This window comes from Colletes latitarsis, chromosome 2 (genome assembly GCF_051014445.1).
Source record: "Colletes latitarsis isolate SP2378_abdomen chromosome 2, iyColLati1, whole genome shotgun sequence".
NCBI lineage: Eukaryota > Metazoa > Arthropoda > Insecta > Hymenoptera > Colletidae > Colletes > Colletes latitarsis.
The window spans coordinates 16,978,290-16,992,156 of NC_135135.1; the positions used below are offsets into that span (position 1 = coordinate 16,978,290).

The 13,867-nt window shown below is 39.3% G+C and overlaps 1 protein-coding gene across 1 annotated transcript in view; it reads left to right on the forward strand.

The window, feature by feature from the left end:
• Nucleotides 1-13,867, forward strand: part of Dve (SATB1_N and homeodomain domain-containing protein dve) — a 52,409-nt gene that overhangs the window by 4,611 nt on the left and 33,931 nt on the right. Inside the window, exon 2 of the mRNA XM_076775363.1 lies at nucleotides 9,679-9,949. Within this exon, the coding sequence (XP_076631478.1) occupies nucleotides 9,679-9,949 (271 nt within the window). The remainder of the gene's footprint in view (nucleotides 1-9,678; nucleotides 9,950-13,867) is intronic.

Here is a 13,867-nt window from a genome sequence, read left to right on the forward strand (position 1 = left end):
CATATCTCGATAATTCATTAAACGTATGGATAAGAAATGTTTCAAACAAATACCATTCCGTATGGTTTAATAATACCTTTCGATCCTTTGGAGTCGGAGAAATCAACCCCATCGCGCGACAACAAAATTCGGTTATACTTTCTACAGATGCAAATTAACATTTTATTCTTCACAAAAATATTGTTCAAAGTAGGTACTTTGATTGCACCTATGCAGAATTTATATCAGACGTTTGGTATAATCAGGAAAAATTTCCAAATGTCAGCATACGTTTTGCCTTCGTTGGAACTGGTAAATTATTTTTTGACGCGTTACGAACGTATCGTGGCCTACTGCGAGGTGGCGTAACAAGATGTTGGATCCGAAGATAACGCAAGTTCGTTATCTGCGTTTGAAAATTCGAGCATCGGTCGAAGGCATTCTGTGAGTCAAAGTCGCGTCCTTGCCGTAGTTGGTTGCAGGGGCCCACATCGTGCACGCATCGGAGCCACGTGTGCACTCGAAAGTGCGTACATGTACGTCCAAGGATAGCTTTGAGACACGCATGGTCACGGTATTTGACCACCCCAGCTACCGGAATGATTGTAATCCATCTATCCGGCCACCGAAGCCGATACATCAAATGCACGTAGAACTTTTCGCGTCCTTTTCCTTGACCGTTTCTTACCCCGTCTTTCTAGCACGCTATCGTCCCATCGGACATAACCTAAATATCTCATTAATATTTATGACAATGTTGATATTTAGCGGTACATCGTGCGTAACTTTCCCAACGGTCGCGTCGTTGATGTCTCATTTCTACCGGGTATGTAAATTACGAGAAATACTTTGGCAACGAGCGTATTCTAAACTAAAAAGAAAATGGGCTCCTTCGTTTGTTCGACGAGTCTCGAATAATTATCGTTGGTAGAAGAAAATATATCTAGGTTACGCTAGAATTTAGAAAATAATAAACGCGAGCTTATGAACTAGCGACAGAAAAATAATTTGACCTTTGGTGGGATGAATTTCTCTTGTTTCAAGTAAACGAAATATTCGACCTATGGTGTCTTTGCCGAGTGTGCACTCAAATAATGGAAATATTGATAAATAAATTATAAACAAAATTCAGAAATATAGTTTGATGTATTTCGTTCCGTTCCATCGAGTTCCATAAGTCTTCAGGATCCGCCCCGGTTCACGATATACGACGCGGAGAATGACTTTTATTCCACGAACGATCGAAATTTTTTTGTTTTCCACGGGCTTGTTTTTTGAAACGAGTGAAAGTCGATATCCAGCTGGTAGCATAACGAGCAATTTACGTAATGTGATCGTGGAAGCATCAATCCCGTGGATTATCTAGCGTTGAAAGAGAAGCAATTATTGTACGTGGATATCGGCCATCTGATATTCAGATAAGCCTGATTAGAATGGTGCACGATTAACACCGACCGCGAAGACATTTCGTTCCACTCTATTGATGCTCGATAAAGAAAGATATTACATCGCCTTTTCGCTGTATAAAATTTCGAAGTGTCCTGCCATTCTGCGATTATCAGCGATAAATTACTATTTCGTTACGAAAAATATGCTTTCTTGAAATATGTATAAATAAGGGTGGAAAGTTGGTGGCGACGAGATTGCAAGTAATTTCTATTGTAATTTCTACATATGCATTATATTCAGTCCAATTAAAAGGGATCATCCCTCTTATTTTATTATTTCTATTCTTCTCCTAATGGTTTCTCGATGTCGAAAAGTCTATTCACGTAATTCTTGTTTTCTTTAGTAAATTGCGTTACAATTTCGCGTAAAAATATTTGACCTGAAACGTTAACATCGACGACAAATAATTTTAACAGAAACATGTTAAAATATTGTATCTATTTCCTTTAAAAAAATTTTTTAAAATAGATTTATTTCATAACTGTATTTTTACTTTTCTCCCAATTTTCTCGGGCTCTGCTCCACTTTACTCTTGCGTTTTAATTCAAGTTCACGACGAAGACTTGGTCAGCGATTTGGAGGCGAAGCGGGTTGCAAAATATTTGAGAAAAAGCTGAGAACCAGTTTACCCCGTGTCGCTGACTTGTAAACTGGTTCTTACGTTAATAAACAGTGAAATATTGTCACCGTTAAAAGAAGCCGAAACGTACGATTCAGGAACTGAATTGAGCGCTTCGACTTTTAAACGTTCCCTGTTTGTAATCTGAACGTATGAAATATAGTCCGTACGCGGGTTTTTCATTAATCTCCCGAGGCGGTTATCATCAACAGGATTGAAACGTATATTATTACGCGAACCCTAAGGCTTTTCCATTAATCTGGTCCTTGTTAATCACACGCAATCATAGTTCTATCGTTCCATCGAATAGTTCGTCCTTGTCCGAAATAAATATAATTTTAAATACGCCAACGAGTAGCAATTTTGTGTGCTAACGTTTTTTAATATACCAATATTTCATATCAACGTTTGCAATTTGTACAAGACTGGTTCGAAATAAATTCTTAGCGAAACCTGACCGAGAGTCGCGCTAAATTCCAGGTTCGAAAGGGTTCGAGAAATTTGCAGTACAGCGTCGATAATTCATGTTGGAAGAGGTTAGCGAGATCGTTTCGTGCAGAGGACGCGAGGGTCCTACGAAAATCAGCGGGTCCAGGTGGTAGAAATAAAACGCGAAGTTCGAAGAAATAATAAAGTGGCTCGGATGGTGTGCACGGCAATTTACGCGCCACGGATACATTGGTTCGAACCAGAACGGAGGCGGTACCAGAATTTAGACGCGGAATTTTTTACAGTGCTGAAATCTGATCGAAAACGTCGACTTTTGACGCATTAATATAATTGCAATATCAAAGAAGGTTAATTTTTGTATGTCCGATCGAGAGTCTTTAGATTCTAGAAATTAGGGGTAAATTTATGGAATGGTTTTGTATATTCCCCCATATCGATGTATTCGTTAGTCATCTGAATACTCGTTATCGGGACGAAGAAAATTCACGTGCTATTCTTCAATCGAGTCACCAACAACAATACAGTGTAAACGAATGGGAAGGGATAATTGGTGATAATGTAATTGGACCTGCTTTCCTTGATAGGAGATTAACAGGCCGATCTTAGGTCAATTTCTTGAGTAGTCAATTGTATGAAATATTGGAAGAAGCTTCATTCGATGTACGTCGATTTTTTAATGAGTGGATAAGCTGTGTAGAACCTATCTGCTCCTTTCTGGAGCCACTTAACTTATCAATTATCTACGTAGTCTCTTCACTTTTGCAGTGCAACATAGGTACATACTTTTAAAATAGAGCTGTACAATCAACGTTTGGCTGCCCATGCAGATAAAATATCTGGAATATTTAAAGATTGAGAAATTCCATATTCTTATTGCGTTCCCAATCGATCACTGAAACGAGTCCCATACGGTGTATCAAATTAGTTAAAACGAACGATCCTTTACGATTGAAACAAAAATCTTTCACGAAGGTAGCCTCTGGTAAAAATTGATAAACACTGTAAACTTTGAAGGTCTATAGTTTTTAAACGCTTTCGCGCCTCTTATCGTCGCATGGATCGCAACTTGGTTCGATTCGAACGAAATCTGGACGAAAAGTTTCTGGATATTTCGCGTTGGCTAGCAAAGATTAAAGTATTATTCGATCCTTCTCAGAAAAAGTTTGCTGACCTCTGATTTAGAGCGTTATTGAGGCTAACGCGAGGAGTGCGCCGAAACGGTCCTACGTTCAATTGTCGAATATCGTGGCCTCGACCGTTTCTGGTTCGAACTTACGTAAGTTCGTTAGGAAGACGCGACAAAAATTCATCTGGAAATAAATTCCCGGAATTCCAGTGGCCCTCGGTTGTTGCAGGACCAGCGCGGAATTTTACATCGGTCCACGATTAAGGTTATCGTCTTAACGGGAAACGCCCGAGCAGGAAACGCCGACGACGCGTATCTGTGTTCCACCCGGTAGATAAGCTGATCCGCCGATAAACGATGTCGAACTGCTGTTTACGATGCTGGCATTAATTCGTGGCGATGTTGCGTTTTGCATACGGGGGTCGAGTGTTTTTTTCTACTTTTTGATTAGGTTTTCTTCGCGCCGTCAGCGATGCGTGGCCGCGTCGCGGTGCAGAGACGGTTTCGAAACTGTTTTTCACCGGGGAACGCGGAAACTCCACTCTATGGAAGTTTGGAATTTAAACGTTACGTTCAGATTTGTGAAAAATGTATTTTGATACGAAAACGAAAGGATAGAATGGACGAATAATTATTTGACGTTCGAGGAAAACTTTCGTAAGAACTACCGACAATTATAGAAGAAAATTTATGTTAACATCAGTTTCGATGCTCGAAATTGTACGGATGATCAGAAAATTTTATTTTCGCGAATCCGTTATCATGTTGTTGTAGAAAGTGTTTTGTTATCGATGGTTGCGATCGTCTTTTTGGTAAATCGATATTAACGTATAAAGTCAGATCAATTTCTGATGCTTGTTATACTGTGATGATAATACTTTATATTGCACGTTTAAAGAATGTATTTAGAGCGACAACGAAACTTGTAAAGTATAAAATATTCCAAGCATTCTATATTCTTCCATAAAAACGAGTAGGACATTTATCGAGTTTGCAATATCGATGGTTCGAAATAAAAAGTTTTATACGTACTTTGTTTCAGAGTACAGATACCCGCAAAAAATCCTGAAAATCGCGGTAGAAGAGAGTCCTGGGCATCCATAAAGTTTAACTGCTCGCGATAAACGTGCAATATTGAGACCAGCATCAAATTCCAAGATGCCTGCGAGGCAAGTGTTTAAAAGTGCTGGTGCAAAGATTAATATAAAGAAGGTAAATCGTGTTTTACAAATATGCAAAAGGATACATAGCATAAATCGTACCATTAAAAACTATTTTTAGACTCCTCGTGTCTTATAAATCGATATCTATTCAATTTATCTCGATGGAATTTAAATTTGGATTTCCTGTCATTTTAACAAAATTATTATTCTTATCTAAACATTGTGTAACAATTTTAGCCGTGTTTTGTAATCGTTGTTGGCCTGATAAATCCAATCTGTTGGCAATATATCTTCGACAAATGGCAATGAAACGTTTCTATTAATATTTAAACCTTCTATGCGTAGAATAGGACCAGCAATGATCATGCAGTTCCAAACGAATAATAGTAGAGCTGATTATTGGCCTTCCCTCATAGAAAGAAACATTCAAAATAATATTTTTGCACTACTATACCTCCAAAAACGTTGCATAATTAAGATATCATAGATAATACATGCTATTGGGCAAAGTTACCCTATAACTAAAACACAAACGATTCATATTTTCGCTGCTTAGACCATAAAGCCTCATCGAAGCTGAAGAAGTTGCAAGTCGACGATAGTCTCGCGCAACGTATAGAATTTAATTATTCTTCGTGAATTTCCAGTAATTTATTCCCAGGTAAAGGCCGACTATTGTCGAAGTGACCCCGTATAGAACATCGGAATAGTTGTAGCCGTGGTTTTTGCCGGTTCGAAAATAGCAGGAAAAGGAGAAGCAACGCGAGGAGCAACTTCGCTGGCAGATCGGGTGCATCCCCTTTTCGCATCGCGTCGAAGTTACCGCGATATCACTTGGGGCGTTAGCCGGATAAGCCGCTAACCCCATCCACCTGTTGCCCCTTCTTATGCGTTCCTGCTTGCAGGCTCGCGTTCATCCTCATTCCTCGCGTGGAAGCGAGCCAAGGACCCGTCATCCTCTTCCAATTCACGCTTACCTTAGGGCCACGGCTTCCTCCCATCGTCCGCTTCTTTATACGCCGGTGTCAGTATCCTCGTCCTCCTCCCTCGTTCGTCGCTCGAACCTCATCCTCGTCGTGCTTTCCTCTTCCACGTCCCCATACTCCGGTCGGTTCTCTTTCTTCGCCGCTGGTTCTCGCTCGCTGTTGCTCCCGAGCCTGGGTCTTCAGCAGTCTGACGTGTTTTTTGCGAGTGCATACCTTGAAGCAGCTCCCGAAACAGTAGCTGGTACCCCGGTACAGTCCGGACCAGTGAAAAAATCACCGACCCGAGCTCGATTCTCTCCGTGTCGATCGACGATCGTCGAATATTTCGGCCACAATCCGCTCGTAATTCAGAGGTTAAATCGATCGTTTCGAGGGAGGAGACGAATCCTTGTCTACGATTAAATAATCGTCGATTCAGGTAAACGATTAATAAAGACCCCGACAAATAAATATATACTAGAAACCATACGTGAATTAATAGGAAGACGAAAGCGACCGGATGATAGATCGACTTATTTTTTGTTGAATTTATTTAATTAGAAATTAACGAAATTGATTATTTATTTCTGTATCTTATTGATTACCAAATCGTATAAGTTTGTGAGCAAATTACGTATACCTTTGTCAGTCGAAAATGTTTTGTTTGAAGATTGTACTTGGAAAAAATATTCGAATAATAAATGCCTTTCTAGCGGACGAGCTAGCCACGTGAATTAATCATTCCCGATCGAGACTAACTTTCATCGGAATGCATTTGGTACGAAACTGATAATGTGCGCGTTTGCGCATAATATTGGCATCAAAATGGAAACGCGTAGTGTTATTTATAGAAATGAATCGCTAAATACGCTGAAATCTTGATTATCCGAATTAATCCGTGGACCAGATATTCGGATAATCCGACGACGTTTTAACGCGAATAATGTTAATCTATTAATAACGTTATCGTACAATGTGACGTTCGTGAACGATGAACTCTACAAAAATTCGATAATTGCCTTGTCTAACACTTTTGGCTACCCAATCCTGTTTAACTGCCACGTCGCGTGTTCTCTTCGAAATAAATATTTTCGTAAAATTATAAAACACAATCATATGCTAACGCGTTAAAATTATGATCAATTTCAAAATGACCGTACGTATTGGTTGACTCTACAAAGAATCGCTGTATATGTATAAATTCAACGAATTCAATCCGAATAATTCGTTTGGGAACACGCAAACTCTTTAAAAATTATACGATTAAAAAGTGTTGACTTAAGTTTTTATCAGATCGTAGATTTTCATGATTTCACATAATCTTATCTAAAGCTGGATCTATTAATCTAGTAAAAAGCAAAATACTATCCGTAATGAAGTAGCAAAATTTCATGATCTATATTTATAAGTACTTCATGATCCGCGTTGCTTAATCAATTAATAGATATCATCGATTAATTTATACTTGAAATAATACGAAAATCTTTAATGTACCTATTAAAATCTCTATACCTCTTTATACTGAATAAACATTTTTAGTTGAAACGATAATATTCTTTAATATCATCGATATTTTCGAGGATACTCGACAGGATCGATTTAAATGGGTACACAGCTTGTTTTTTCCTTGCGTATTTATCAATAACAGTATTTGGAGAAGTATATATGAACTAAAATTAATTACTCAAAATAAACTTGGGATCAAATCATGAATTTCATGGCTCCTCGATGGAACCATACGAAGAAACCTTATTTCCCCACTAGTAGATTAAATACCTTACTAAATCATGTTCGATGCAATGTTTCAACGGAAACAGTCGTGAAATTAATTTGTATCGTGTCTTATTTTCATGTAATTTTGTGACCCGAATATATTTGGGACAAGATAGACAGACGTGCGTTAAAAGAGAACAATAATGCTCGGTGTATCTAGGAAAAGACTGTTGGCCAGTTCCACGGAAGCGTCATCGACGATCCAGTTTCCAGACGACGAAAACCGGCGCGGTGCATTTCGCACTTTGGTCGTGTAGTGTAGGATTGTCGCATTCTGGGCCCACTTGACCCTCGTTAACACCGTGAACGGCTTAGCCGTTAGTGTTAAGTTCAGTTCACTCATACATAAATCTAAGTCCGCGCTTATGTCTTAGCAGGCCGCTGTCGGAATTGAGCACGTGTTCAGATTTCATCGGCGACAACGCTTAGATCATCCGGCTCGTTCGATACGACCGAATCGTCGCAGATTCGACTATGTTCAGACAGTATACGCTCATCGGTATTAACGATGAAATCATTACGTTGTTCTCTTTACGTCTATTCTTAAACGCGGACAATCGACTGGGAGATTCTACTTTATTTACTCGATTTCCTATTCCGCGCGGAGGATGATTGGCAACGGTCAGGGCCGAATTAAGGTTTTCGAGGCTTAAACGATTGGACATCTTCGAGAAGAGAATTCGATTTCGAGATAAGATCACAACATACGATTATATCGATGTAAATATTAGTAAGCATCGATGCTATAAAACTCTTAAATTATTTATTATTCGACAAAGACGTATCTTTAACGTGTATTATTTGCTTCGAAAGGTATGAGATCTTTGTACTGCCTGTTTCACTGGCTGTTTGGCTTTGGTAATTTAATCTGACTTAGATCCTATCACTATTTCCTCTATTTCTATTCTTTCTTGTGATTAAATATTCTTGCCTTCGTTTCTCTTAAATCTTCTCACCTACTTTCACTCTTACACTGTTTCTTTCCTCCCTTTCACGATTTCAGCTCTTTAGATTTCAGGCGATGCACACTTCGCTATTCACCATATCCAAGTCCGTATGATATCTTTGCGGTTAATGTAACTGTAATTTCAATTAGTTTAGATATGCTGGCTAGTTGAATTAGAAATACTGACGTTGAATACGTTTGCGTAGAAACGGGTGCTTTCTTAAAAATCCTTCACGGTACTCTTTCCAGAATAATAAACACAATGGGGATTTTTATTCTTATTTTACTGCTCGTTCGTAAGACGCGAAAAACCGCGCGCGCGGTAATTTCCGCAGGAATAATACAAATCCAGGGTTGTCCTTAATCTGCACCAAATATCCTTGACATACTTTGGTAGTGGGGCGTATGCGATTCTATTATAATTCATACGATGTTTTCTTGTTTTTCGTTGCTGGTATCCAAAATAACACTTTGTATTGCTAGGTTGTAGCACGAATTTCTATCCATATTGTTCGGGAAAAAAGAAGAACAATTTTCTTGAAGAAGTGAAGAGTAGTATATAAACATTGAAGTACTACGTTTGTCGGTTGGCTTTAGTTTCTGACATATTCAAAACTATTTTCTATACTACATATCATATTTTGAACATTTGAGATGAGTTAACACACAGTTAATGATTTTGAATTTCGTCTTGGATACCGTCTATCTCACGACGGTTGGGATATTAATCTAACCTGACCTAACTTAATCCAACGATTATGTTAGATTAGGCTAGGTTAAGTTAGATTAATATCCCGGTCGCCGGTGAGGTAATCACGCGAGCCAAAATACAAAATTATTAAATAGATGAAATTTCACCTTCAATTATTATTCAAAATTTTTTTAAAACGTCAAAGGGAAACAACTTACGGAAGAGATTAATTTTGAGAAAACTTATAAAAACCATGCAATTTTATTTAATTCCAATACTTTCGTTAGCTTGCATTCCAAGTGCCTCGACATTTTGTCCATGCTAAATTCTACTTTTTTTGTATAAATAACAAACGGACCGGACGACTTATTTTATTCGTTGGTAATCCTGAGGTGCTTTATCGTTTCGTCTACCATTGTACGCGATATTTTGCAACCAGTGAAAAGACGAACGTCGCGTCCAATTGGAAAAAATTGCTCGTATGAGGTTATTAAATAAAATGTTGAAACTGTTACAGAGCCAAGCTTTGGCATTGACGCACAAGGCCTCTCCACCTTCGAGGCCTAGCAGCGTGTCCTCGTTACCGAGGAGCCCCCAGTCGCATCAATCCCAACAGTCCCAGCCGCAGAATACTCTTCAGCATCCGTCGGTGCATCCTCATCAATCCCAGACGCCTCTGAGCGCGCCCCACACGCCATTTTCCGCGCACAATCAGCACCCGAAACAAGAAGCGAACACCAGCCCCAAGCAGGAAGGATTCGATCTCAGCAAGTCCGCCTCCAGCACGGGTGAGTTTCAACTTTTATTTTTCATGTTCTGTTACTCGATGAATATTAAATTGCCGGAACGAATGAAACACGAGGGAATCGTTCCGCCATGCTCTTCGAATAACAGTCGATGCAAAACTGGAAAAAGGATCTAACCGATACGGCTGCTACTGTTGGATCAAACAGATTCCTATATTTTCTCATTGTTTTTCTCTACAGAGTGTCAAACGAATATCAAATGGTTGGTTAGATTCGAACGAACGAACGAAGAACCTAAGACCAATCGAGATACATTATTTGTATATTTATATATCGAAATAAATTTCGTCCAGGTCTGAACTCTGCCCGTTTCTTAAATCAAAGAATAAGAACTTCTTAATTATTACGAACATCAGGCGAGCTATTATTCCAGCACGCAACAAGTGCCCGTGTCTCCAAAGATACGCGCATTAGCGCCCTTCGTTTAAACAAATCGTTTCGCCGGGATCTCGTCCCGCGTTCCAACGGACCCCTTTTTTCTTTCTTCCGCTCGTTTTTCGTTTCAGCTGCATTTTCCACGAGAACAGTACACGCCCCATTATCCCGAATCTCGTAGAATCGCTCACGTGTTTGTGCCCCCAGCCGTAAATCTTCGGCGCCGAGCGAATTAAGTCACCCTTACGATGTCGGGCCGTGCGAAAACAACCTTAACGTGTTTGCGTCATGAACCCGACTCGGGATTATCAACGTTGGCAAATGCAGTCTAGATGACCTACCGATGTGTCACGCTGATGCATCTTGCAATAGCGATTCCAGCCGATTAAGGTAACGGTACCTAATTTCGATGACAATCCTGCGTCGACGCTTTCAATTTACTTCAATTTAACATTACGGTTCACGGAATGGGGGTTTTCTTTTAATTGGTCATCGAGTAAATATTTATGAGTTTTGTAACGTTGAGTATAAACTCTGAACGCTCTGACAACTGCACGTTTTTCGTGAATCGTGAATAAAGTCCTCTTTGGAAATTAATTTCAAGGAAACGAAAGCAATTCCAAACATTCCCTTCTACGTAATATTTATTTGTATCCCGAAGAATTATTTCTTTTAATTACGTGTGAGTATTTAAACATTTTATCATTGTTAAGGATCTCTTCCTGTTATTTGTACGCGTCTTTCGAAAACATTAAAAATAATCTGGCGACAGTGTTTAAAGAAGAGTGGAACCGTTAATGCACGGAACACACGAACATAGACTTGGATTCCGTGTACGTAACGTGAGTTTCCGTTGAGGACGGCCAAGAGTCCGCGTGCGTAGACGCCGGAGGTCGCACGGAGGGGTCGTTAAAGCTCGTAAACGAGATAGACTATCGGCGGAATTTCCTTGATCCTCGATAATGCGGTGGAAACAATTTGCACGCGTCCGTTTGCCAGGGCGAATGAAAACCGGAGTACACGCGTGCGACTTCGAGACGTATCGATCTTGTTCGATCAAAATTTACCCCCCATTTTTTACTTTTCTGGCTGCTATCGAACACTACGTTTCCTCGTCCCATAAAAATCTCAATCTCTCATAAAAAATTCGTCTTACTTGCGTCGTAATACCGTGAAGAGTAAATGGAACGTAACGACAGATTTTTCCCACAGTTTCACCCAAGTAAAAAATTCTTTTCAAGAGATTCTAACTTGAGAAACTACGCTGAGTAGTTGAAAGGTTCCCCGGTCTCTCGAACAAATAGAATTTGAATAGTCGAGCATCGAATGCCCTTTGTAAATATTCAACCGTTTCATGGAAACGAGTTTGTTTCTAAAATTATCTGGAAGAAGATAACAGTGTCAAATTAAAAAAGGAAAATTGACTTGATTTTCACCATAATTTTATTATAAAGGTACAACAACGCTGTAAGGTTAATTTTAATACGGATTCGACAACTGTTCGTTATCTTATTGGAGTTTCGATAGCTGTGACTCTGGAAGAAAGCGACTAACGTCGACATGCAGGGAGCAAAAGTACATATTTGCCTCTCGAATTTCGAATGACGAAGGGGAAAGGAAGGCGAAGAGGTGAGAAGAGGCGAAGGCACGCACTTCCTAAATTTACGGATTCCGAAGGATTCTCCTTAAATCTTCCGCCGTCAGGACTAATTCTCGACCTTGAGCACGCGGCTCCTTTTTCCGTCTCTCTGTCCCTCCTTATCTCTTCCTTGTCGTCTTCGATTTTTTAAGACCCTCGAAATTCCGCGAAACCTTAAAATCGATGAGAAAAACTGTTCGCGTGCGACCAGCCAGAACAATTTCGTAACTAGCCGCTTCTAAAAGACACAACGATTATTTGGAGACGTTCGAGGACGTTTCAGAGTGCTTTTTTAATATATCTTCACCATAAAGATGAAATATAAAAGCGCGTATCTCGAAAGCAGAAACTTCCCTTTCTTTTTTATAGAGAATCCCATTATAAACATTTTGAAGTCAGAACGTTAATTAAAGAATGCTGTTGATCGCTTGTATATTTCAGTAAAGCGGTCTACAACATTTTTGTAAATTTGTTCAAAGTGTCCATTACCCTTGGGCATAGAAAAGGCGGGGGTTGGATTTGGAAAATCTTCTCGGTTGCCTTGAAAGTACGACAATTGCGACTTAGGATAATGGGGTAGGTGTGCATGTGTTTCGGATTTACCTGTACGAGATTCGAGAGTCTCTGTGTGCGTGCATGTAAGGGGCGAACACGAAGAGGGGAGGATATTGTGACCCTTACGAACTAATCCGGATTAAATTCGAATCCCTGACTATGCCAAGCGATCTGCGAACATGCAGTACACCGTCTTGCCAGCATACGATTGAACTCGTTACGACATTTAACCCTTTCTCCAACTCCGTTCGGATTGCTGCGGCCCTGGAAACCGAACTTCTGATCCTTTACGCTTTTGTTTGGCGTTCAGCAGATTTGAATTGCTCCGTTCGAGCGCCCCTAACGTTGCTTCGCAGTTAAGTTCACCGTATCGGAATAATTACAACTTTATACGACCTAATATTCAACAATTTTACAACATCGAGTCACCTACTACACTAAAACCTATTAACGATAACAAATAACATTTCGTCCACTAGTGAAAATTTAAATTTTTATAATTTAAATTACATCGTCATTGCAATATTGCCGATAGATTATCGAGGATTTCTTCGTGAAAATCAGCTCAACCATGACCTTATTCGATTCAAATGTATTTATTAGACCGCGGATTTCACGTATTTATGACGTATGCAAATACGAAAAACGTATGCAAAACGTATGCAGAATACACGCACTTATGCAAAATGAAATATTGATCTGATTATATTAATTTATAAAATATTTCATACACGTCGTGTATTTGTTTCCATATTAACGTAACCATAAATTTAGAACATTCACTGATTATTTAATATTATTATATATCGTGATTTTATTGTGTTCAATTTTTTTTACGGTTCTTTCCATCCTTCTCAAATTTTTACTCTTTGGGTTTGAAATATTTCGGATTCAACACTAAACCTACCACGACCGGCCAAATAACTGGTTGAACAATTTATATTTATTTGTAAAAAACTGGACAAAAATTGGTATCAAACTCTGGTTATGAATGATTTAACAACGCGTATTAAAAATAGTTAAATTTTACACGCGTGCAGTTCCGAAAATACTAGTGTTTTCTCCATTATTGAGCCATTGTTAGCGGCGGCAAAGCATCCTCTTTAAAATGGTTTCTGGTTTTTGTCGATCCGACTTTTCGTTTTGGAGATATCGTAATTCATGTAAAGGGGTAATTTTTTTAATTCGACTGTCTCTGTCTCCGTCTGACGCGTCGTGTTGGACCTCTCTCTCGCGCGTGAGTCGAGACAGTCACGTGACTAGGAAGTCGTAGTATTTCCAAGAATTTACTACGCACTGTTTACTATTGACGCGCGCGCGAGTTCATTCAC